This window comes from Barbatula barbatula (assembly GCF_947034865.1).
Source record: "Barbatula barbatula genome assembly, chromosome: 16".
In the NCBI taxonomy this organism is placed as follows: Eukaryota; Metazoa; Chordata; class Actinopteri; order Cypriniformes; family Nemacheilidae; genus Barbatula; species Barbatula barbatula.
The window spans coordinates 11,923,933-11,950,859 of NC_136779.1; the positions used below are offsets into that span (position 1 = coordinate 11,923,933).

Below are 26,927 nucleotides of genomic sequence, written 5' to 3' on the forward strand. Positions count from 1 at the left end.
TGTAAACCTGCATCATGTATACGTTGAATAACCATCTTGAGCATATGGTCATGTTCACTTTTTGTGCGTCCCCAGACAATGACATCATCCAGATAATTAGCTACATTTGGCACTCCCTGCAGTACGGTTGCCAACATTTTCTGGAATGCAGAGGGGGCTGAAGCCAGGCCATAAGGTACTCGGCAGAATCTGAACAGTCCTTCATGAGTGATAAATGCAGTCAGATCACGACTGTCTTCGTGTAGCAAGAGCTGAAAATAAGCATTCTCCAAGTCAATTGTAGAAAAAAACAGTTGCTCCACGCAGCATAGACATCAACTCATCAATATGGGGCAAAGGATAACTGTCTGCCACAACAGCTTTATTTGTTTCTCGCAAATCAACACACATGCGAATACCAGCGGTCTTCTTCTGAACAACTACGATTGGAGAAATCCACTGAGATGCATCCACTCTTTCAATGACCTCCAAGTCAAGAAGACGTTGAATTTCATCACTAACAGCCTTTCTAACAGACAATGGCAGCCGTCTCAGTTTCTGACGTACAGGTTCCACATTTGGCGAAATTTTTACCTTATGCACAAAGCCTTTAGCACATCCTAGCTTAGCAACAGGCACAGAAGCAGAAAGACGCATTACAGGAACTGAAGACTGAGCAGGGTTTGAAAGTACGGAAGTTCCTTCAAATTTAAGATGCAATCCATTAATCAAATCCATTCCATTCCAAGAAGAGCAGTTCCAGATTCAACTATAAAGATGGATGTTTTACAGTCAATATCATCCTTGGTCACAGTGACAGGTAGACAGCCAAGTACTGGTATTGGATCACGTGAATAAGTTACCAACTTAACAAAAGGGGGCAGCAAAGAATCTTGTTTGAAGTATTTTTCATACACAGATTTTGGCAGAATGGACACAGATGATCCAGAATCCACAATCAATTCTACAGGAACAGAAGCTGATGCAGTATTGATGGTAGTAGTACACTTAATCTTATTAAATTCTGAATCATGCATGTAAAGAATTTGAAGTTCAGGCAGTTCAATTGCATGTACAGAACGTGTCTGCTGTGAACGACACACTTTTGAGAAATGTCTCAACTTTTGACAATTATTACAAGTTACAGAAACAGCAGGACATCTGGCATCATTTACAAGATGCTTTGTAGACCCACAGCGATAGCATGCACGAGTCATGAAAGTAGCAGAAGATTTTGAGGGCACAGACAGAGGGTTCATAGATAATTTTCTTGTGTAGCGATCAACAGCATGCACACTCGTAGATTGTATTGCTTGAACAGGTACTGTAGTCTGCTCTGAGATTAATTTAGCCTGTTCACCAGCAGCCTCCATTTGTGTAGCAATATAAATAGCTTTGCAAATTGTCAAATCAGTCTCCAATAACAAACGTTCTCGAACACGATGACTGCTTACATGCTCCACTAATTGATCACGCAACATTTCATCATTATTAGATGCAAACTCACATGTGGCTGCTAGTTCCCGAAGAGAAGCAACATACTGCAAGATGGTTTCCCCCAGTGCTTGACTTCGTCTTCTAAATGCATGCCGTTCAACAACAACATTACGTCGAGGAATAAAGTACAGTTTTAGACACTCCATAGCATCCTCCATTGAGTCTCCTTGATCTGGCAATGTATAGAACAGTCTCTGACCCTCTGTTCCTAAACAATGAAGAAACAAAGCTCGCTTTCTTGCAACTGGCCAGTCATCCCCTGATGCATTTACAACAAGTAAATAGTTCTCAAACATCTTTAGCCAGACATCCAAAGGTATAGAAGGTTCACCCGGGCATGGTAGGAATGGTGTGGGAAAAGAAGCAACAGCAGACATATTTCCTATGTAGAACAGCAAAATCCTCGTCGCCAATTTGTTATGTTTTAATCCAGATGATTAAAAGCAGAAGAACACAAACTTCTTAATTCCTTAAGGTCTTTTATTCAACAAGCCAACGAAGCTAGGCATTACATGATTGCCTGCAGGTGCCACCTTCTGTTCTTACTCTGCAGTCTGCACCCTTTTATTGACCACAACATGTGACTACAGCGCCATCTTCTGGCAAATACACAACACAACAGACACACAAGACGAAGCAAGTGTTAGAAGACCATCAAAAATGATGGTCTTATCGTTTTCATTTGAACTGACTCATTGTGGTCTAATTTAATCACCCCGGTAAACACAGTTGTTTTTAAATAACCGATTCTCGTGTCGTTTTTGCAATATCTAATGTATTGAAATGAATTATCATAATTATTTATGGATAGGACACGTTAAGTTGCATCACTCATTATCTGGAATGCTGACATAATATACGATGCTTATACAGTATTTATAGTGCTGCTGCATTGGTCTGCATCCATTTATAAATAAGAATGCTTAGTAAACATGTCAATGCACAAATAATATGCAAGTACACAACATGACCACTTGGGGGAGTTGGGAGAGTTGGAAAAGGAGGACAAAAAAGCAGAATTATGAACAGACAGGATGCCCCCAGAAAAAGATGAAGCCACTATTAAAAACATATGTATTCCGATACATGATAAACCAAAAATTAGCATCTGCAGGAAGTATAGATCATAAGTCTTTTGAAACTACCTCTTCTTATCCATTTTGTAATAACCTGAAATTACAATTTGTCATTGCAATAGCAATTGTTGTCATTGTTAGTGGGTTAAGCCAGTTACCCTCAAGAACACAAGTGCCCAAGCAGGTAAAGAGAAAGATAAGTGTAGTTGGACACTGACATGTATAGCAGCGGAACATAGCAGTTTACTGTAACTATATTTCATGTAACTATATTTCATGTTTTTGCTAATTGTACTGACACAGACTTACATTTAGGTCATATTTTGCATTAAAATTAATTTTACTTTGATTATTGCTCCTCTGTTTAAGTACTTTTTATATAGTTCTATGTGAATTTATTCTCAAAGTGGTGCAGTTGATAAAGTGACAGCAGGTGGAGTTTGGTGCGTGTGGTGAGACACACTAAAAAAAAACACAATATGGGAATGTAAATGTAAATGCACCAAAACAATTACATTCAACAAAAACAGAATGTGAATGCACCAAAACAAGGTTGAGATGACGCTCATATAATCCTGTGCTCCCTGTGTAAGAGATGCTGCTCCAACAGTAGCGACAGGTAGGAAATGGAACCCAACAACAGCTGTAGGAGATGCAAAGGCAGCCCTCAGACATAAGGACATGGTGGGACAAGTTCAACATGGCAGAGGGGGACTTGGTTTGAACCACACCCACATGGCGAATAGCGACACCAAAGGAAAAACATCACCTGGTAGTGGAGGAGGTTCAGCGTCAAGAGGAAGCAAGTAGATGCTCCACAGCGGTCTCTCAAGCCCAGCAAGGACATTGGATGAGGTGGGAAGGCATTGAACAACAAAATCATTTGGAGTGATCTGTGGCGTATGGGAACAAACAAGCTAAGTTTTATCATAAGAGCTACATATGATGTGCTGCCCTCACCAACAAATCTGCATGTTTGGTGTGGACATGATCCAGCCTCTCACCTATGTGCAGCTTCGGCAAACCTTAATCATATTCTTGTGGGTTGTAAGAAGGGGAGATACACATGCCGCCACAACCAAGTACTAACGTGCTTGGTTGCAGCAGTAGAGAACTAAAGAGTGGGAGCAAATGCATCCCCCAAAACACCCAACAACTTGCTAAAAAGGCAACCCTTTATTCGGGAGGGGCAAAAAAGGCGGGCCAAGCCCTTAAACCCAGATTCGGGTCTGCTGAGTAGAGCCAGGGATTGGGAAATGCAAGGTGATTTAAACCACAGACTTACTTTCCCCTTGGAAATCGCAGCGACCAACCTGCGGCCAGACATGGTTCTGTGGTCCAGCTCCGGCAGAACAGTCCATATAGTTGAGATGACTGTACCTTGGGAAGAGGGCATTAACGAAGCATTTGAAAGAAAGAATCTGCCAACATAGCAGCGGAGGCTGAAGAGCTGTTATGGACAGCGAAAGTGTTCCAGGTGGAAGTGGGCTGCAGGGGCTTTGTTTCCAATTCTCCTGCAAGGCTACTTAAGGAAGTGATAATAAGAGGACAGGCTCAACGGACAGTAGTCAAAAGACTTGCCACTATGGGCTGCCAAATGACCACATAATAAAATTTCCTGCCACACTGCTGCCATAGTCATTCATTCAGCTTGTTTTCTCAAAGCCATTCATTTTATTTACCAAAAGCAAAATTGTCCGATTTGTTCATGGGAGATGTAAAATTGGGGAAAACAAACATTACAAAAACATTGTTTTTTGAGTGATTTATTTATTTTCAAGGTCTGATTTATGTTAAACAAATCCGCATAAAGGAAGCACTACATGCCTTACTTCTTCTAATCTCCACAACTGTTCTGTTAAGTGAATGGAGCTAGAGCATTGACTGGATAAGTGTTTTTAACCCTTTTAACTTCCGCTTTGTACGCCACCCTGTGAAATAGATCTATTATGAAGTGTACACTGTAGTTTTTAAAAATAAGAAACCGTGAATACGTTTAGCTGTAAAATTTAATATCAATGCATTTATGCATGCCAATGCAGATACTACATCCAAGTCTGTGTTTTTCTTTTTCCAAATTTACTGAATCAATTGTATCAGATGATGAGATGGAGTCCTGTAGTCATATTACATGTCAAAGATTGGTTTAATAGGATAGTCTACTCTTGAAGATTATGCACCATAGATTAATATCTCATTGATTACATCTTTTTTGTACTATCACTGTATTAGTGTCTGTATTAACTACATTATACATACACAATACAAAAACACACGCTGTACAAATGATCTCACTATTCATTATATTTCTCTCCCAGACAATGTGAATCATCTTTTCAAGGGCCCTCTGAACATATTTCACTCAGTGATTTCGCCTACCTTTGGTCTATATATTTGGTGTAAAGTGATATGGGCTGTGACTGTAAAAATTGATAAGAAGAAATTATGTTATGTTCAGTCATATGATTTGGGCAAAATTTTCAATTTATTTTCATTTTATACACACAGCAGAATTGATATCTATACAGTATTTATTACAAGCCCTATTTACAGATTATTTTTTGCAACCGGTAGGTAGGTTTTTGGGAGCCTCAGCATTATGTGCTTCAAAGTTCACCTGTACTTCCCCTCCTTGCACAGGTACGAGAAGAAATATCTCTATAATGTCCGTTATAGACAGACGTGGTGTCATAGGAGCTTGATGTCAAAAAATGGAATAACTTACATTAATAACATTTCTACTACGCAGATAAACATACTTGCATCGTATCCGCCCTCTGTTGCTGTCAGCATTTGGGACTGCTGTTTCCTTAGTTCTGCCACTAGAGATCATGTCACTCACCTGTGGTCACTCGTTTGTGTAATTATCTTCACCTGCACCTTGTTTCCCCTTGTGTATTTAAGTTCTGTCTTTGCTTTGTTGCTTGGTCTTTGTATGAGATGTCTGCCTGGTGCTTTGAGTTTAAGGATTGTTTGAGAAGCGACAAATTGTAAGATTACTTTTTGTTTAAGTTATTTAAAGAAGTGCTTTGCATCTGTCTTTTGTTTTTTCTCCCCTCGTGGAGGTTTTGTTTTCCTTTTATTACCTCATGTGGAGAAGAACCTTTGTTGGAGTTTTGTCATCTTTCATTTATTAAATCTTATTGAGACCAAGTATCCGGTGTTTCTATTGGAATCTACCCCCGCTTGCTGGTGGCTCAGTTGTATTACCGCCTAGCGATTACACCAGAGACCTGAGTTCTAGGCCGGGTTCTGACAGATGTTGAGATTTATTCGTATTGTGCTCTCATTTATATTTGATTTGTTTAATCTTTATTTATGTTTTTGAACCTGGCAGTCACATTGCGGGGTGTATGTCATGTGACCCAATCAATGACTGATTAGTGACTAAATGAATGCACCTGATTATGTATAAATAAAAGCGCGCCAGTCAGAAAGAGGCTGGTGAATGTGAAACAGTATTCCTGGTTGTCCGTGTGAATTACTCTGCTAACAGGTTATGGGCCCAGAGGATGTGATTTAAGCCGTCGGGTAAAAGTCGCAAAGAAAACTGTGTGTACCTGAGTGCAAGTTTGAGAGTAACCTGTAACATGAGCAGAAAGACAAAGGCAGCGGAATCAACGAGTCGCTGGTCGAGACTGGTCTTTGACGGAGATGAGAAAAATTATGAGTTATGGGAGACGAAATTTTTGGGCCACCTTTGCTTGCAAGGACTGAAAGAGACTATTTTAAATGAGCCTTCTGAAGAAGATGAGGAAGACGAGGCGAAAAATGCCGAAGCCTATGCAGAGCTGATACAGTTTCTGGATGACAAGAGTCTGTCGTTGGTCATGAGAGAAGCAGCCAGGGCTGGACTGGTAATCTGGCATACCGGGCAAATGCCCGGTGGGCCGACGCACTTGGGGGCCGGTTGATATAAAAAAAAAATATTTGCCAACGACCGGCCCATAAAGCAGGGACAGCGGCCCATTGGTTCATTATCCATACTGACACTGGGCTGGCCCAATCATCTCTTAGGGTTAGGGCTCCACCCCTCCCCCTCGGTTTCCTGTGTCAAATGCAGTCAGTGGGTCAGAGCCAGAAATCTGTGGATTTAGGATGGAGAAACAAAAGCGCAAGGGCAACGGGGGTGCGGAGCAGTTGCGGGCCAAACAAATAAAAATTCTAGAGGTTGATGCCTCAACATGTGCAAAAATAACCGACATGTTGAGTGCTGTAGCTTCAGTTTCCAAGCCTATAGTAGCTTACCTGACGAAATTTTGCTAAAACAGGTGAACATAGCACATGGAGGAGAGGTGACAAGCCATGGCGGCACCCAGGCAGAGGAGTAGGTGTCTGATAGTGAAGTCAAGGAGAGACAGAGTGAGTAGGAGAGTGTACTTGAAACGGTAAGCAGTGTTGGGCAGTAGCGTCGCTACAAGCAGTGACGCTACTAGCTTAACTACATTTTTCAGTAGCGTGGTGGTAACGTAGCTGTTTTCTGAATCAAATAGCTTTTCAGTAGCGAAGCTCTTTTGTTGATCAAGTAGTGCGGTAGCGTCCACACAAGCTTATTACGTGTACCACGTTACATATTACCAAACATTTCTGAAGAACAAGCTCATATCGGAAACACAACTGCTAAGGATCACCGATCCTGGTCCAGTAAGTGACGTCACCACCATACAGGGACCGGCCGGTGACTTCTTCGTGTTTTACGGTAAACAGCTTTTTGGTGCATTACTGCCACCTTCTGCTCCGGACGGTGACATCACAGTGTGTGGGCCTGGTTGGGCCACGACGAAGATGATGGTTTACCTAAATTAATGAATATTATAGTAAGACAACATAATCGTTGTCGCTATTATAATGTCTGTCAGATTGTCACCTACTGCACTCGGCACTCAGTCAGCTAAAGTCAAATAACACATGATAAGCTATTTTGCATTGTTTTTGTAGCTAGGTTAGCAGAGTTAACTTATTCAATTGCAACTTCGGCTGATTATTCTAATGTTAACTAGCTTTTATAACATGGAGCACATTGTAATTGACAGAGTTGCAGAGAAGAGCAAGCTACTGAGGAAACTGCTGTTATTGTAAGGTGAGTTGAGATTCTTGATATTATTATAAAAATATTCATAATATTGTAGACTGAAAATGTGACTCCTTATTCTCTCTCTCTCTCTCTCTCTCTCTCTCTCTCTCTCTCTCTCTCTCTCTCTCTCTCTCTCTCTCTCTCTCTCTCTCTGTCTCTGTCTCTGTCTCTGTCTCTGTCTCTGTCTCTGTCTCTGTCTCTGTCTCTGTCTCTCTGTCTCTGTCTCTCTCTCTCAGGCTGCCCTCACTTTGTGTAGGCCCTACTCCACTGCCACCTTTGGTCACCACGGAGTCAGTCAAGAGAGAGTGAGTACACTGGTCCATGGCACTTAGTTCTCAGCTTTGTAGGGGTTTTTGGGAATGGAAAAGTAGATCTGCATATCTACAGGGACCGCAAGGATGGTGTACTGGTGGTGTCCGACCGATTGTGGAGGGCTGGTCTGAGCAAAAATGCCAGGGCCCTTTTTTTATCCCAGTCCAGCCCTGGAAGCAGCTGATGACGGACGTGCGGCGCTGGGGATTTTGCGTGGATATTATGCTGGAAAGGGGAAGCCCAGAGTAATAAGTTTGTACACAGAGCTAACTTCACTGCAAAAATCGCCAAGTGAGAGTGTTACGGATTATGTCATCAGAGCTGAGACTACAATCACTGCTTTGAGAAGTGCAGGTGAGGATCTGAGTGATGAACTTTTGACAGCAATGGTTTTGAAAGGACTTCCAGAGACATTTAAGCCGTTTACTATCCATGTTACTCAGAGTGATGTTAAAATGACTTTTGCCGAATTTAAGACAAAGCTTCGAAGTTATGAGGACATTGAAAATATGAGGACAGCTGATTCCGGAGACAACGTAATGAAAGCAAGAGCACAGACTGGAACAAAATTCACTTTAGCTGACTGTGGTGCTGCAAGTGCTGACATTGTGTGTTACAGATGTGGCATAAAAGGCCATAAAGCAAGAACATGCCAGCGTAAACAGTGGTGCAATCACTGCAAAAGTACCACTCACCGCGATGCAACCTGCAGGCGGAGAAAGCAGCGGGATAACGCGAGGAAAGTATCCGAGGGGCCAGGAGATAAGGAGTATGTTTTCCGGGCAAGCGACGCTGAGATGTGGAGGCGTGAGGAAAAGAGAAAAGGCCTAATGGTGGACGCAGGTGCAACTTCACACATCATCACAGACATCGCAAAGTTCCAGAGGTTTGACAGCAGTTTCCAGGCTGATACACACTGCGTGGAATTAGCCGATGGCACGAGGTGCAACGGAGTCGCAAAGCAAAGAGGAGACGCTGCAGTATGGTTGGTGGACAGCAGAGGACGCCGGTGCAAAACAACACTTAGAAACGCGCTGTACATCCCAACATATCCACAAGACATCTTCTCTGTGAAGGCAGCAACCTCGAACGGAGCGACAGTAATCTTCAGAGAAGGGAAGAACGTTCTGCTACATAAAGAAGGTACTGAATTCCCCATATACGTGCACAACGAACTGTACTATTTGCACGCAATAGACAATGAATGTGATGACCAATGTAATAAATGTTGTGACTTGCAGACATGGCATGAAATATTGGGTCATTGCAACTATAGGGATGTAATAAAGCTTGAGAATGTTGTTGATGGCATGAAGATTAAGAATAAAGCGGACCAACCTACCCCACGTTGTGAGATTTGCACACAAGGGAAGTTTACTGAGACTAGAAACAGAGAGCCAGATGCGAGAGCCAAAGCAGCACTAGAAATGGTGCACACTGATCTAGCAGGGCCGATAGACCCAATGTCCAAGGACGGCCATAAATATGCTTTATCTTTCACAGATGACTATTCTAGTGCTATTTTTGTTTATTTTTTGAAAAACAAGAGTGACACAACAACTGCCACAGAAAAATTCCTTGCAGATATATCTCCATATGGTAGTGTGAAATGCATCAGGTCTGACAATGGGACAGAGTTCACAGGAAAGGAGTATCAGGCATTACTGAGTAGAAGGGGTATTAGACATGAGACATCTGCACCGTACTCGCCACACCAAAATGGCACTGCTGAACGAAATTGGAGAACCTTATTCGACATGGCTAGGTGCATGTTAATTGAAAGTGGGTTACCTAAAACGTTGTGGACATATGCAGTTCAGACAGCCGCTGTAGTGAGAAACAGATGTTTTAATAAACGCACTAAACAGACAGCTTACTTCATGTTAACAGGCAGACAACCAAACATTTCTAGGATGCAGAAGTTTGGTAGTTCATGTTATGCTTATCAGCATGACAAAGGGAAGCTGGACTCAAGGTGTGAGAGAGGCATTTTTGTTGGATATGACAAGAATAGTCCAGCATACATGATCTACTATCCTGATACCAGGAAAATACAGAAACGCAGACTAGTTGAGTTTGTTCCTGGAATGAGTGCTGAGGTAGACAGGATACCGATTGATGATGATGATGGTTTTGGGGTTGAGAATAAGCGTAGAGAATCAGAAAAAGGTCCCAAAGTTAATCTGCAAAGTTCTCAGGAACAGGTCACAGAGCCAGAAGTGTGCGAAAACCAAACGCAAAAAGATGAACCTGAAGAAAGGAGAAATCCTGCCAGAGAGAGAAAAAGGCCAGGTTATTTAAGTGATTATGTTTGTGGTTTTGAAGGTGACAGAGCTGACATTGATTATTGTTACAGACTTGTATGCAATGTACCCCAAACATACAGAGAAGCTGTAACATCAGTGAATGCAGATGAATGGGTTAAGGCTATGGATGATGAGATGAAGTCATTAAAGGAAAGTGTAACTTTTACCCTGACCAGTCTACCTGAAGGGAAAGAATTAGTGGGGGGTAAATGGGTCTATGCAATCAAGAGGAATAGTGATGGAACGGACAAGCACAAAGCACGATATGTTGCTAAAGGTTATAGCCAAGAGAAAGGCGTGAACTATGATGAGACTTTTTCTCCAACTGCCAGTATGACAAGTGTCAGAGTGTTGATACAGAAAGCTGTACAAGAAGACTTGATTGTGCATCAGATGGATGTAAAGACGGCATACTTGCATGCGCCAATAGAGTGTGACATTTATATGAAACAGCCAGAGGGTTACGAGGTAAAATCTTAAGTGAATTCAAAGCTGGTGTATAAGCTGGAAAAATCACTGTATGGACTGAAACAGTCGGGCAGGAACTGGAACCAAATGTTGCATGATTATTTATGTGAAATCAAGTTTGTTCAGAATCCAGCAGATCATTGTGTTTACACAAAGGTTACAGAAACTGAGAAAGTTTTCATAATCATATGGGTTGATGACTTGATTATTGCAGCCAACAATATGGATGTGCTTAATCATGTAAAAGAGGTGCTCAGTGCAAAATTTAGAATGAAGGACTTAGGAAAATTAACACATTTTCTTGGTATTGATTATGAGCAGGATTTTGATTGTGTTAAAATGTCACAACATAAGTATATTGAGAAGATACTTGAGAGATTTGACATGCAAAATTGTAAGTCCAGACCTACTCCCTGTGAGCAGAAACTAAACTACGCTGATGATGCTGAGGAAATGCATGATGTAAGAAGGTACAGGGAAGTAGTAGGTAGCTTAATCTACCTGGCAACATGTACAAGACCAGACCTAAGTTTTGTTGTAAGTAAACTGTCACAGTATTTTACTAGGCCAACCACAGAGCAGTGGAATACTGTCAAGCATGTTTTGAGATATTTAAAAGGGACACAAGACAAAGAACTGTGTTACAGAAAAGGTGAAAATGAGAACTTGATGCATGCATATAGCGATGCGAATTGGGCAGCTGATGTAACTGATAGACGGAGTACTACGGGTTACTGCATTAGCCTAAACAAAAACGGTCCATTGGTCTCATGGAAGACCAAAAGACAGCCTACTGTTGCACTGTCGACTTGTGAGGCTGAGTATATGGCATTAGCCGCGACTGTACAGGAGTGTTTATTCCTACAGCAATTGTTAGAAAACATCGATGGTTTGAAATATGAAACCAGAGTGTATGAAGACAATCAGGGTGCCATAGCTTTAGCTAAAAATCCTGTGTATCGACAGAGGTGTAAACATGTGGACATTAAATATCATTTTGTGAGATCTGTGATAAAGCAGGGCAGGATTAGTCTGGAATACTGTCCAACTGATGATATGGTTGCAGATGTACTAACAAAGCCAGCAACAAAGCTGAAGTTAATGAAATTTAACTCATTTATGTTTGGTGTATGAATTTTGTACTTATGTTGAAATGGAGAAATAGAAATGTGAGAGCAAGTGGGGGTGTTGAGATTTATTAGTATTGTGCTCTCATTTATATTTGATTTGTTTAATCTTTATTTATGTTTTTGAACCTGGCAGTCACATTGCGGGGTGTATGTCATGTGACCCAATCAATGACTGATTAGTGACTAAATGAATGCACCTGATTATGTATAAATAAAAGCGCGCCAGTCAGAAAGAGGCTGGTGAATGTGAAACAGTATTCCTGGTTGTCCGTGTGAATTACTCTGCTAACATTAGATGCATTAGATAAACTTAATCAACCAGTGTGCAGCAAGCATATGTAAATCATAGCTATTTCAAGACTGAATCCTAATAATTGGGCCTAATAATAATTTGCGCAAAGAATACAAAAGCACCGACATGGAGTTGATAAATATCCTACTATCAGCCAATCAAGCAGCCATGTCAATGATGTTCTTTAGACGTGGGGCAGGGCATTTAAAATTCATATACATGACAACTAGCCCATAAACAAACTTAATATAAATTATTGTAAATAATTAATTCACTAAAATATTCCATATCCATTGCATGAATTTAATCAGATTTGACCACCATATCATTTTTACTGAAATAAGTCTTTTAGACTCCTTATGGGGGCTCCCTAATGCCTTATGGGGAATCCCGGATCCCCCAGCCCCCCTTCAATTGGAGCACTGCTCTGAACTCTCATGCTTGTTTGAGCAGTGATCCAGGTGTCTGGCGCAGCAGTGGTCTGGCTGGGGTTGTGCTCGTCCCAGGACTGCCATCCTGTGCCAGAGGGACTGAGCAGGCAGCTAAGAAACACCACAAAATTACCCTTATTTTTAAATTATAAATTAAATATAGCATTGATAGATATATTGCTCCAATACTTCATTATTACACCTTAAAATCCAATTAAAAATAAACTAATAAACAAGAAAGTATATTTTGCATATTAAAAATGAAGCATCTTTAGCACTGTGATTTTAATATTTTCAGTACAATAACACAGATTTCCACTACAGTTTTTGAATCAGTAAAATGGGACCAGCTTTTGTAGGTTTCACCCATTCTGTTGGTTCTGTGCTTTAGGTATATTTCTGTTGCATTCCAAAGTTTGACAATTTCTTGTACTTTTGAATTATAACGTTCTTGGTAAGGATACATGCTACTTTTTTGTGTGAACTCTTTCTGCGGGCTGCCCGTGTCTCTTCAGTGTCCCGGACCACCGGACTCAACCAGGTCTGATTCGTACAGATTCTGCCATTTTTATTTATGTAAATAATTCAAACAAATAAAAATGTAACAAAACCATCCAGCGTTCTTAATTCTGACAGAGAAAATGAAATCTTACCTAACACTAATAATTATATATAATCATTTACTCATAATAAACAATATGTTCCTTAAATACATGTTACTGGATGTACATTTGGAAATAACTATGACTGGATGTTGACTTAAAGTGACAGTTCACCCAAAAATTGTAATGTTGTCATCTTTTCCATGTAACCAAATCAACCTATAGATCTCTTCCCCCACTGACTTCCACAGTATTTATTTTCCCTACTGTGGCAGTAAATGGCGGATGAGATCTGTTTGGTTACCAACATTCTTCCAAATATCTTCCTTTGTGTTGAGCAGAATTTATACAGGTTTGGAACAATTTGAGGGCGGGTAAACCATGACAAAATTTTCATTTTTGGGTGAACAATCCCTTTGAGGTAAACAACAGTCAGTTACATCAGACGACAAACTAATAGTAGTAATTGCGTACAAAGACAATACAGACACACATCCTGTTTCTTTGCAATATTTTCAGTTGATTAAAACTTCTTGATAATTATTGTTTTAACCATTTCCTTAAAGATCATTTGTGTAGCTCAATAATGTTTTGCTGCGCATCAGAACTGTGATGAATAAAGAGAATTTGGGTTTTGTGTGACTTCATATTTATTCTCTTGTGCAACAAGAAGTCACGACTGGACAACATTGTTTCTAGTCACCTTGGTGTGCTAAGAAAATGTAAATATAAACGGGAATATACTTGAGAGATTTTTTACTCATAAGATTTTCTAGGGGTACCAATCAATGTGTTTTTCAATCCAAAGTAAGTTTAGTGTTCTGCAAAATGTAGCATCTTAATGTTTGTTTGGGAAAATATTCATGCTGATATGTGCCTATAGTGTTGTTCTACAGAAACAGAGTAGTAAATACAACAAAGCCTCAGAAACTCAGAGCCAGCAGGATGATTTTGGAGGGTCTGAGACTCTTGGGAGAAAATATATCCATCATCTTTTTCATGAAAGAGACTCTCGGTCGTTCGCTCCGAACTGGGGACACGCAACGTCACATCACTTCTCCTGCTCGCCATCTGCTGGAAGAAAAACGCATCACACCCGAATTTAACTTTTATTTTATAACGGGAGCGACAACAACAAATTAGGAGTTTAATTGCAAAAAAAGAACTTTTCAAATACAGAACAACACCTTTAATAATTAAACAGCAGGAAGGTTTATATAAACTAAAAGTAATTATTGACATGAAAACATGCATTTTATAACAACCTATATATAGATAGGCTATATATATAATGCTCTGTAAAATTGACAAGGTATTATATATATATATATATATATATATAGGTATTGCTTTTATGTATAGAAAGAGAGACAAACATTTATAAATGAATAATGTACTGAATCTGAGAGCTTTTAATTGTAATTATCCATTAAAAAAACAACCACGAATATACGAGCGTGATGTTATTTGGTCACATTTCACTTGGCGACAGATTTGGCGACAGTGTCGCTGCCCAAAACATTAGGCCAATGTTACATATGTTAATAGATAATAAATTATTTCGTCGCGACTAAATGATGCTGTAAACGATCTGTCGTCAACATAACATTTGTGAATCGATTTACACATAAAACACATTAAATAGGCTGACTCAAGCTATTTCTGCACATATTGCACGTAATCAAATGTATTTTAACAACATGTGAATAGATGAAGAAATCGAGAATAACCTGTAATTTTATTGACCCAAAGAGATTGTGGTCACTATACAAACATGTTTTATGCTACATTTACGCATTTAGCAGAAAAATCTCCCAGCATTTCTTTTTCATTAAAGACCTCCAGTGGGTTTTATTGGTGTTTAAAAACGACCTCTTTTCATTGTCGATTTATACAAAATAATTGCTAAAAAAATAAAGTCAGACCACTTTTTGAATCCAGCAGTTGACCGTTTATTGATTTCCATGACAACAAAGATCTTAACGAAAAGTTAGCCAGGGGTCCGAGTCTCAGATTTATGCAACCGGCCCCAGAATTCGACATTAGACAAACTGTTGAGGGTAATAGGAGCGTTTTTATCAAGGTAAGATCATTTAACATGTTCCTGTCGAACAACATTAATGTTATTCTCATCCGAAAGCTTCACGTGATTTGTTTTCACGCGCTTCGAATGCCAAGACGCGCTCTCAGTGGTTGTGTCTATATGAATCTGAAAACACCATTATGACATCAGCGGATCACTCACTGAAAGACGCGCAGAAGGTTGTGAGAGTAGCTACGAGATGGCAGCGTTTTGCTTTTCTCTGGTTGTTTGTACTTTGTTTTTCTTGCTCAAATGGAAAATGGGTTCGAGGAAGAGAGCGTTCAGCGCGTCTTTGTGCCGCTCAAAGCTTTACGCTGAGCCCGAGACCGAAAAGATGCGCTTGGAGGCGAAGGTCGAGCGGCAGCAGACGTTCCCCACTCCTGTGCCCAACCTCGGCTGTGATATTGAAGAGCCCATGGATTGGACAGACAGCAGTGGAGCCACATGGAAGAATAGCTTGACGTCCACCACCAGCAACTCAAATGCTTCATCGTCCAGAGCGATTTCGAGACCCAGAGCGATTTCGAGACCCCGTAACTATATATACAGAAGCACCGTGATGTCCACCACGATCAGATCAACTGGTTCAACGTCAGGAGGGATTTTAAGATGTACCTTAGTTCGCAAGAGCCCGAGAACCTGTCTAATGGATTGGACAGACAGCAGTGGAGGAACACGATTTAACACGGCTCCACCAACATCATGTCAGATGTTTCATCGCCCGAAACTCCACGTAACTTCGCTTACAAGAGCCCGAGCAAAACACCTTGATGTCCATCAACATCAAGTCAGATGTTTCATCGCCCGGAACTCCATGTAACTTCGCTTACAAGAGCCCGAGCAAAGCACCTTGATGTCTATCAACATCAAGTCAGATGTTTCATCGCCCGGAACTCCACGTAACTTCGCTTACAAGAGCCCGAGCAAAGCACCTTGATGTCTATCAACATCAAGTCAGATGTTTCATCGCCCGGAACTCCATGTAACTTCGCTTACAAGAGCCCGAGCAAAGCACCTTGATGTCTATCAACATCAAGTCAGATGTTTCATCGCACGGAACTCCACGTAACTTCGCTTACAAGAGCCCGAGCAAAGCACCTTGATGTCTATCAACATCAAGTCAGATGTTTCATCGCCCGGAACTCCACGTAACTTCGCTTACAAGAGCCCGAGCAAAGCACCTTGATGTCCATCAACATCAAGTCAGATGTTTCATCGCACGGAACTCCACGTAACTTCGCTTACAAGAGCCCGAGCAAAGCACCTTGATGTCCATCAACATCAAGTCAGATGTTTCATCGCCCGGAACTCCACGTAACTTCGCTTACAAGAGCCCGAGCAAAGCACCTTGATGTCCATCAACATCAAGTCAGATGTTTCATCGCCCGGAACTCCACGTAACTTCGCTTACAAGAGCCCGAGCAAAGCACCTTGATGTCTATCAACATCAAGTCAGATGTTTCATCGCCCGGAACTCCACGTAACTTCGCTTACAAGAGCCCGAGCAAAGCACCTTGATGTCCATCAACATCAAGTCAGATGTTTCATCGCCCGGAACTCCACGTAACTTCGCTTACAAGAGCCCGAGCAAAGCACCTTGATGTCCATCAACATCAAGTCAGATGTTTCATCGCCCGGAACTCCACGTAACTTCGCTTACAAGAGCCCGAGCAAAGCACCTTGATGTCCATCAACATCAAGTCAGATGTTTCATCGCCCGGAACTCCACGTAACTTCGCTTACAAGAGCCCGAGCAAAGCACCTTGATGTCCATCAACATCAAGTCAGATGTTTCATCGTCCAGAGTGATTTTGGGACAATGTTGCTTCCTTTATGGAGCTTGAGCCGCTATGGGCCATATCCGAATGTGTGACGCAAATAAGGTGCCTCGGATCCCTACGGCCTGACCTGGAGATACCAGACCTGTGGAAAACATCATCTGCCTCTGCACTGGATTTGTGAAGCAGCATGTGAAAAGTTCTATAAAAAGATTCAGCAAATTTGCATCCCCCTCTCTCAAACGGCATTCAGTCATTCAATAAAAAAACTTATAGTGTGCATAAAGCATGTCAGAGTTTCCTATCTACTACTTTCCTTATCAAGATGTGAAAACATAAGAGAAAAAAGCACAAACATCAGTTACTGTATATTGTCAAGAGTAAAGGCCTGGCATCAATAAATTGGAGTAATACTCATAGTACTAATAGTGCTAATAATATTTTTATACAAGTTACTTTATCCTACATATATTATAAACCTATTTATCAAATGTAAACAATTATTTCCATTCAACTACTGACCCAGATTTTAGACAAGCAGGGCCACCCCTCCTTTATATGAAAGAGTATCTTACCAACATCTTTTTTTATATGCAGAAAAACACAAGTTGTCTTTAAAACCTGACAGACCGACTTACAGAAACAGATCTAAAACAGCCGTCTGGTAGCATTAACCAAACCACACTGTTACTTAAAAACACAAATTTTTTATTCAATTACCTCCGAATGGGATTGTGGACAACAGAATCACAAGAAAACAAAAAACATACACTGTCTATGGCTGTATTTCATATCCAAGTGGATCCAACCCTTTATCCAGCAGGATCAGTGAGGATTCTCTCATCTTCTGGAGAAACTTCTGCAGCTCCTCTTCGGAGAAAACCTGAAGTTCAAAAAGGAAGTTCACACGCAGAACTGGACATCAATAATCATAAACCTTAAAGCAATACATCAGCCATGAATCAAAATGTCCCCATGTTTGACTCAACCTTGAGGCATCCTAAGTCAATATGACTTTCTTCTTGAAGAAAAATGCAGTCGGAGTTATAAAACCATGTATCCTTTTACTTCCAAGCGGTAGGAAGGGAGTGAATGGGGGGCAATTTCTCTCCAAAAAGTGCATCCATCGATCAAAGAACGGCTCGACACGGCTCTGTGGTCTTAACAAAGGTCTTCTGAAGCAAATCAATGCATTTGTTTAAGAGAAATATCCATATTGACAACACTATTAACGATAATGTCTAACATCCGTTATCCCTCTGCTGCACGCCAACGAGAGGCTTGTTTTTCTGCTAAATGATGGTGACGAAAGCTCCTATCCAGAGGAGGCGTTGATCCCTTTGGCTGAAAACAAAAATTGATGTGTTTGTCACAGGAACTTACACCATTTACACGCAAATCAAGCAATCATGTCAATGATGTCCTTTAGACAGGGGGGGGGGGGGCGTTTAAATTTAAAGAGACATGACAACTAGCCCATAAACAAACTTAATTTCAAATTATTGCAAATAATTAATGCACGAAATGTACCATATCCATTGTATGAATTTAATCACATTTGTCATTATATGTTTTACTCAAATAAAAATATCTGAGGGACCTCCTCAGTCTTTTATACTTCTTATACCTTCTCAACAAGGTGAAATAACTGGATTAATAGTTTCGTTTCCGATATTGTTGTGTAAGGCATATGGGATTCTGACAACAAAATCATACATTTAAAAGTTTAATTTGGCTTACACAATAGAATAGTTAAACACTCTGTAAATTCACATTTGTGTTTAAACAATGTGTAGTGTATAGAAATATAATCCTGAAAATAAACTGGACTACATTACTTACAATTTATAATTAAATAACGAATGTTAACAAAGTAGATGACATAGCAGCAATTAGTTGAGTGATTTCAATAAGTAACCCTCTGTGCCCACTGTCACATTTTATGCAGGATGTCAGCAGACCTAACCATGGATGGCATTGAGAGGATGGAAGATGTTCTTAAGCAAACCAAAAAAGAGATGCATGACCTTAGGACTAAAGTACCGGACACACAGTTTAGCTAAGACTCTTTCCATGGAGACATGACAAAGTTTTACACTGGACTGCCCAACTTCTTGGTGTTAATGCAGGTTTTCCAGCTGTGTGAGCATGTGGTCATTTGTCTGTGCAGCTCCTCTTCGGAAAAGTGCAGAGGTGGTCAGATTAGCAAGGAAGGAATTTGCAACAATCTAATGGATAAAGCAGCAAATATAACAACGATTACAATTGTAAACATATTTGTTCACTAGGCACACTTGCAACTTTTGCATGTGTCATATGCCCATTGTAGGATATGACAAATCAACGTCAGAGCAATGATGCTTTAAATGATCCCATTAAGCATAAAGTATTAAGTCTTAATAGGCGATTCAAGATTTCGTTTGATTTCTGATCCCTCCCTAGCATCAGTACCTGTAGGGCGTAGTTTTTAGATATCCGCTCCACCATGTATGGGACGGTGGTCTGAAAGATCTCCTTAAAGGTGAGAGGGTTCATCATGGTGAAGACCCCAGCGAAGTGCTCCAAAACCTCCTTCTCCTCCTTCATCCGTACAGTCTGACAGTTGGCCACACGGATGTAGGTCTGCCCATTGCCGGCAATCTGTACCTAGCCAAAAGGGGGTTGGCTCTGTGATAATCTGTAAACTTTCATTCTCAGCATCATGTGTACTTTGAATGCGGTCTATATTGCTCGCTGATCTCTGCCCATCTGAGCAAACTAAGTGAGTCTTTATGACACATCAGTGGATGGCTGTACCTGGTAGATGTCCAAGGCCTGCATGGCATATTTGACTAGTTTGATGTAGATCTGGGTCTCTTTAGGCTGGAGTTGCTTGTTGGGAATGAATTGAGCTTCTGCGACAAAACGAAAAGCAAACACGCGGTCATTAAAAATGAAATACCGCCTCGTCTAAGTGTACAGTCTAAGAAACATCAACAACCAAAAAGTAACTTTAAACGTTTTTTCTGATGAAAGACTTATTCTGAAAGACGTGCACGAAACCTGTTGGCAGATGCTTGAGCGAGTGAGTGCTCGCTGTCCCATGCCAGTGTCATTATTCTATCGTTATTTTCTTAACTTGTTATGAAATAAAAAGTCTTTCACCTCAGAAAAACTATCCAGTCTTGTCAGACATTATACAGTGCTACGTACACGTTTCAAACTTATTTATTGAAAAACTAGTATGGGACTGCTATTTAATAGACTTACTTTCAGGCTGTTCATTCATCAGTATTAGTCACAAATAGTTTTTTGTATTTTAGAATTAATCACTAGTTTTTTTATACAAACAACACAAGTCCTAAAAAGTGGGTCCGCTGCTTTTTGGCCATGGGAAAATATGGGTCCCGTGGCTTAACCAGTTGAGAACCACTGCTCTAGGTTCAACCGTCTCACCTCCAGGAGCTTTGCAAGAGGTGATGCCCCAGGTGATGGTTTTCACTCCACATACAAGGGTCTTAACCAGACTGCGACAATCGGACACTTGAAAAGTCTGTTTGTCCTCTTTATCCCCAGGTCTATCGAAGGCCGTGGATGGAGGTGGAGCTGGGGTCACTGGTGTCGGGGGTGCGGATGGAGGCAATGCGGGCGTAGCTACAGTGGGAGTGGCTGGAACTCCTGGTAACACCCCTGTGTCAGCCACACCCATCTCTGATTGGGGCTTACACTTCTTGAAGATGGACACGAGCTGATAGCGTGCAATGGTGTGGAATTTTAACACGAAGACCTGGAGGAATCAAATAATTGTATAAATTAACTACATTTGTGTACTGTGTGTGACAATTATGGTCAGAAACACACAGCGTAACCCATCTCACCTCCAGCATTCTCATGAGAATATCTCTGCCATTGCCGTTTTCCTGTTCGCTCTTGGATCGGATGCAGTCCACAAGATTTAACAGCAGCTTACAGGACATGGTTTGAATACTGCTGGGCAGGGACTCGTCGTCGATGTTCTTTGCGAACAGTTGCACAGCCAAGGATAGGTCCGTCAACGGAAGGTTCTGTCTTACGTGGTGGACCAGGTCTGCTAGTGTGCTATATGCCAGGGGCCTACAAAGTAAACAACAGAATCTTTGTGTTAGACAAAAGCAAAAGATATTTGCATCCAAGATGCCCCAACAACTAAAAAAAAAAGATTTTAGTTGAGGTTGAGTCAAAGATTCAACGACACTAATGACTTTGACACATCGCATGTCCCGCCAAATTTGCCTGCTGAAGGCGGACGACTGAGCTGTGGATGAAAAGCGGGAGATGTTGGCAGGCATATGACATCTGGGGCCGGGAGACAGACAGTGGGCAGCGCCAGGAGAACCTGGCACATGAAGATAGACACCTGGATCTCCTCTGCCCAGTGGGGCATCTCAGCTCAGTCACGCACCATTAACTATCAATTCTGATGTGCTGCACTTGATGGAAACCCAACTTTTAGTTCCCACTTGCTTTTGCAGAGAAACTTGCGAGGAAAAAGATTGTGGCCTCCAGCAGTACAGAGAGCATTATGAGGGAGGGATGACAAAACTAACATCTATGACTCCGGTCCAAAACCTTTGTAAAGTTGCCTGTACATATTTTGTTGTGTTTAAAAGCAGCATTTTAAATGAACAGCAACCTTTTAACAGAGTATACAATGCAAAGTAAACATTAAAAATTGAATAGCTCTTTTAATTAAAATCCTGAAATAATGCATAATTTTTCCAGTGATCTTGACACAATGCAATGTGGGATAGCTTCTATGAAAACTACATGACGCGTTGGAATCTGGCCAAAATTAAGTATCTACTTCTGGAAAAGCCTTTAGCCTCTAAAGCAAACCTACGATGACTCTAAATTCAACTCACTATAATGGGACCTGTTGTTTTTAATAGTGGACAACATCTTCTAGGTTTATTCACAGCTGCATGAGCTTCAAAGATGTGAGCGGGGTTAATCTACGTTCTTACCTTAGCGTCTCTCTCGCAGTGTATCCAGATCCTATGAGTATCGACTCATCAAAAAGCTTGTCCATGCATGGAATGAATTCTGCAACACAAACAGACACCATCACATGCCGTTGCCGATTTTGAAGCCCACCACAATAGCAAAAGGCCCAAAGAACCATGAGATACATCAACGCCAAGTCACAACAGTGAGACTCTCATTGATTCATTTAACCTTCTCCACAGGACTAATGATTTAGCAGAGTGTATCAGATTCTTCTCTCGAATGCTATTGATCGAGAGGCGATGCTCAAAGAGAATGCCGCCGTTACGTATCAAAGTGGCACCCTGTGAAGCTCGGCTGCATAATTAACAGCAGATGCCGGCATATCTACAAAACCGGACGTTTTGCATATCTTAGCTGGCAACAATGTGCAAAGTGTTTTGCAAAGGGCGACTCACGGCTGCGTAGATCCGTGGTTAGGATGTGCTTGGCAGCGATCAGCAACTCTTTGCGCAGGTGAGCCGTCTCAGGGGGGCAGTTCGACAGCAGCTGCAACATCCCTTTCACCATCTGCTGAGAATACTTCCCAACCAAGTCCTGACACACATTTCCACATGAGTCACTGGATTAGTATTAAGTTGATTAAACACATTTACAGGTAGCTTGCTCTTTTTTTTGTTTTCTAGATGCCTTTGTTAGTTTACCTGGTAGATGCGGATAATGTAGGCGAGGAATGACAAGGTCTTAATCTGAGCGGCAATGAAATCTGCATAAAGTTCCTTGTTGAAGAGCTTGTGTTGTCTGTTGTGAATATAAATAAGGGAAATTGAGACATGTTAAACTGCATCTACGCATGCAAGTGCAATAGTGATATAACACGCCACACAAATCACACGTGCACACACACAAATAGATGCAGAGGGTCACTGACCGAGCCTGTGCGGACACCTGCAGCATGATGGTGTTCATAATAAGGGGCACAAACTCTGACACCACGTTGTGAATGTTCAGTTTGTACAGCTAGAAAAGACATCAGACGGAAAAACTATAAGTGTGAAATGACAATGGAGAAATACAAATTTACAAAGCAGAACTATGCTAAGAAGGTCATCAAACATAGTGAAATCATGTGTGGCACATAGTCAGTATCTGTTTTCTAGTGATATTTAAGGGTTCTATATGTGTATACAAACATCAACCTGCTGGTCAAAGAAATATCAAAAGCTGTATTTAGCTCATCACTACCACCATAGTGCTATTTTCCAAAAAATGTCAAATAATACCAAGAAGGGTTACTATAAAAACAACCTTTAGAAAGGAGCCAAATGTCTCACTGTCCTTTTTGAACAGGATGGTTGGCATTAAATCAGTCTTAAATGGATGTTTGTATAAGCCTTCACCTGATACATGAGCACAACGATGATTGGCAGCTCTGCCAACACTTTGAGTGACAGTGATCCCCGGGGAATTATGGTATGCTGAGGAAACAGACATAAAACCTACTAGTTAGGTACATAAAAACAATTAAAAGCATTTTTCTTTTAGCACATATATGACCAATGGTTGTACTGGTGTTGAGAGTTAAGGACAAGAAATTTGCTACATCGCCTTGATAAAAGCCTGTGTACAAACGTTCATAAGCAGGCACTTGGCCCCCTCTACTGTCTATAAACTGTAAACATAAAGTAGTTATTTGCATTGAAAGACTCAATGAAAGCAGTCAAATGGTCCAAAGCTGATATTGGCTTATAATAACAGTCTAATGCAATGTATATAAGCATACAGACACTCAGATCTTATCAGTTTTACTTTCAGCGCCCAAGCTCATTGGTACTTTACAGTTATCACTCGTGCGCACACACACACACACACACACACCCACCCACGCGCGCACACACACAGTACCAATCTCTGGACTAAAGCACATCGCTCTCATCATTGTGTCTTTGCTAATCATATTTCTCAACACTACACAGATTAAGGTTACTGTAATGTGTTAAAGTGTGTGTACTGACCGTCCTGGTCTCGCTGTCCTCACGCTCTGGCGCCGTCTTTACCAAAACTGAGGTGATCATACCCACCATCTCTGGGGATGGCACGGTGTTCTCTGCTATAACTTGAGGATTCTCAAAGTATCTTGTCTGACAGAAAGAAAATATTATTATAAAAAATTGTAGAAGCCCAAGCTAAGCAAATATTTCGAAGCGACCGAATACAACAACTGCTTACCACTACTTTAGGTAGCTCTTTGTAAATCTGCTTCACAAAGTCCAAGAAGTGATGAATCTATAAGAGATGGGAGTCTTGAGTGCTTTTTATTAAACTATTTTAAAACACGGAAGAGCAAATGCTCTCCTGCATAAAAGAATGCCAGAGGGCTTTATCTCACCTCTTGAGAGATCGGCGGACGGAACTGTTTATGCAGTTCAATGATAATGCGCAAACAAATGAGCACATTCTCTTCGCTTTCGATCTGAATGATGAAATACAGAGGTGACGTTTAGTCTCAGAATCAATAATAAACTTTAAAAAATCAAGTATATGATTAACAGACAACACAAAAAAAAATTATATTCAACACGAAATATTGTCTTAAGAGTACAATCTAATTTGTAAGTCACTTGTCACCATCTAGAATTCATGGCGAAAAAAAATATAGGAAAGAAAGTAAAACAAGCTGACCTCAAGGAAGCGGAACATGACAGAGAGGATATTTTTGGCGTGAGGCCGCAGGTGTTCATTAGTTGGTATTCGATGGATGATCTCCAGAACGAGTTTCCTTAATTGCTATAACAAAAAAAGAGAAAAACACCAGAGTTTAATTTGAAATGGATAAGACCTCAAAGAAGAAAAGTAATATGACTTCAGCAGTAACACACCTGTGTTGGTTTCTCTTGAAGGAACTGCACTTCTCCATCCTGAAGAAATGTTAGGAAACGGGGGATGATGTGCTCCAAGAAAGTTGAATACTGTTGTGAGGATGTTACATTCTGTGGAGAGTAAAATAATAGAAATTAAGACAAGTGAGGATACCATCTTTCATCAAGCTTTGTATAAGATATAAGGGCTTACCTCAAAATTCTCACTGACTTCCTGCATCATTTTCAGTTTGGTATCATCCGCTGATGTTTAAAAGAAAATATTAGACTGTGAGCATCTTGTGTTCACAAGCACATGAGCAACTACTTTACACCCATGACCCATTAAACGTGTATTGAAAAAAAGCCTGTTATATACACATTAAACCATCAATCGCATTTATATATGTACTAATACGCGTAGATTATACTAGAGAAAACATATTAAAAATGACTTTAAACTAAATCAAACACACTTACGTGTGTTGTTATCAGTGAGCGCCGCCACAAACTGTAAATACTTCTTCATGAGGGTGGTCTGATCCACCACCGTGGGGCTCGGGGTGGGCACCAAGGACATGGTGGAGGCCGGGATAGACAGGATTCCGCTGAATTGGGGCAGACTGGTGTCTGCGCTGATCTCAGTAGAAGTTCATATCATCTTTTAAAGACAGTAAACACAAAGGGAAAACAAAATAACACTTTACTTTGTGCATAACCTAAATATGGTACAGGGACCTGATAATCCGTAACGCTTTATATTTACAGTTTTAGTTTTGCTTTAATTAAATGCATAAATGTAAGTTTTATACAAAAGCAAATGAGGGAACATTTAACACACATACTGATGCTGAATTATCATATTAATATTATAGATCGTGAATATAAACCATGATACCATTGCAGTTCAAATAATAAAATCATAATATTCATTAGAAACGTTTTTGTTTCTGAAATATGAATTATGAAAGGCATGTCAGTGATTGATACCGACACGCATGTGAAGACTCTACCCAGGAGCCTAGCCCTTGTGTCCAATACAACGTCGTCATTGACACTACATGACAAATGCTTTCAATTCAATATATTTATACTAAACAACAAATGCACAAAACAACAAATAAAAAAGAATGTCATTCAGACCAATGCCGTACAATGTCTAGTTTATAACTTAATGGGTCACGGTAGTTTTGGCGAAGCGGTGGGCGCGCCAAACTGCAACAACACGCCTACTGCAGTCACGCTCACTGACGAGATGCGATGCGCTCGAGCACATAACATCCAACATTAAAAGCTGAATAATTTCCTCAGTTAAAAAGCGAACATGAAAACTAATTTTAACGCATCAAAATGATAAAATGTTTGTGCTTTTATAAGTATGCAAGCTGCAAGCCAGGTCATTTACAAAGAGCCCGCTGTAGCTAACTGACTAGCCGCCTGCTAACATGCATTAAGTCACAATAAAGTCACGCAGAACTCCACCTTTTCACATTTTACCCGAATTAGTGTAAATATCCAATTCAGTTTCGATCACGCACAAATTCTAATATCAGACTTTTTCGCTAATTATACATTTACACTGCAAAATTACTCCCAATAAAACAGCACCAATTTACCAGCAAGGGGACCGGAAGGAGTTTTAAATGAACTTCCGCTAGACCGAATGAAATTGAGTGCAAGGTGTAAAATCAATCCGCCGTACCCATCTATTGCTAGTTGTGTGAAAATTTGAATATTATATACATAACTATTTTAATTGTATACTTTAATATTATTCTATTGGAAGTAAGACAGGGTGTCGGGAGTGTTGTTCTAAGCGGTGATTTCCGTATTAAGACAGCAATATAGACCCGCGCGGAAGGACACTGTTATGTTTTAATCCAGATGATTAAAAGCAGAAGAACACAAACTTCTTAATTCCTTAAGGTCTTTTATTCAACAAGCCAACGAAGCTAGGCATTACATGATTGCCTGCAGGTGCCACCTTCTGTTCTTACTCTGCAGTCTGCACCCTTTTATTGACCACAACATGTGACTACAGCGCCATCTTCTGGCAAATACACAACACAACATTTTCCC

At 40.6% G+C, this 26,927-nt stretch overlaps 1 protein-coding gene across 8 annotated transcripts; it reads right to left on the reverse strand.

Moving 5' to 3' along the window:
• Nucleotides 1–18,555: 18,555 nt before the first annotated feature.
• LOC306905656 (transformation/transcription domain-associated protein-like) lies at nucleotides 18,556–26,528 on the reverse strand. 8 transcript variants are annotated; one of them, XM_079476450.1, is made up of 18 exons: nucleotides 26,331–26,462; nucleotides 25,329–25,509; nucleotides 25,063–25,112; nucleotides 24,870–24,980; nucleotides 24,673–24,777; nucleotides 24,380–24,463; nucleotides 24,220–24,276; nucleotides 24,006–24,131; nucleotides 23,391–23,468; nucleotides 22,922–23,010; nucleotides 22,695–22,791; nucleotides 22,449–22,587; nucleotides 22,011–22,089; nucleotides 20,886–21,120; nucleotides 20,464–20,794; nucleotides 19,825–19,922; nucleotides 19,480–19,668; nucleotides 18,556–19,256 (listed from the first exon to the last, which is right to left on the reverse strand). In XM_079476450.1, the coding sequence occupies exons 2-18, from the start codon at nucleotides 25,426–25,428 to the stop codon at nucleotides 19,149–19,151; spliced, it is 2,076 nt and encodes a 691-aa protein (XP_079332576.1). In that variant the 5' UTR covers nucleotides 25,429–25,509; nucleotides 26,331–26,462; the 3' UTR covers nucleotides 18,556–19,148. The 8 variants fall into 8 exon arrangements, with proteins under 8 accessions (XP_079332576.1, XP_079332578.1, XP_079332575.1 ...); XM_079476452.1 differs by lacking the exon at nucleotides 26,331–26,462 and adding an exon at nucleotides 26,465–26,528 and having other exon boundaries at nucleotides 18,557–19,256; XM_079476449.1 differs by having other exon boundaries at nucleotides 18,557–19,256; nucleotides 26,003–26,466.
• Nucleotides 26,529–26,927: the final 399 nt, after the last annotated feature.

What these genes read in the sequence shown, in the direction of transcription:
- LOC306905656 (XM_079476445.1), bottom strand. Translation starts at nt 25,428, where the DNA reads ATGTCCTTGGTGCCCACCCCGAGCCCCACGGTGGTGGATCAGACCACC. An exon ending in AAGTCAGTGAGAATTTTGAG is followed by an intron (nt 24,981 to 25,062) that starts GTAAGCCCTTAT and finishes TACTCTCCACAG; the next exon opens with AATGTAACATCCTCACAACA. An exon ending in ACATTATCCGCATCTACCAG is followed by an intron (nt 22,588 to 22,694) that starts GTAAACTAACAA and finishes AATGTGTGTCAG; the next exon opens with GACTTGGTTGGGAAGTATTC.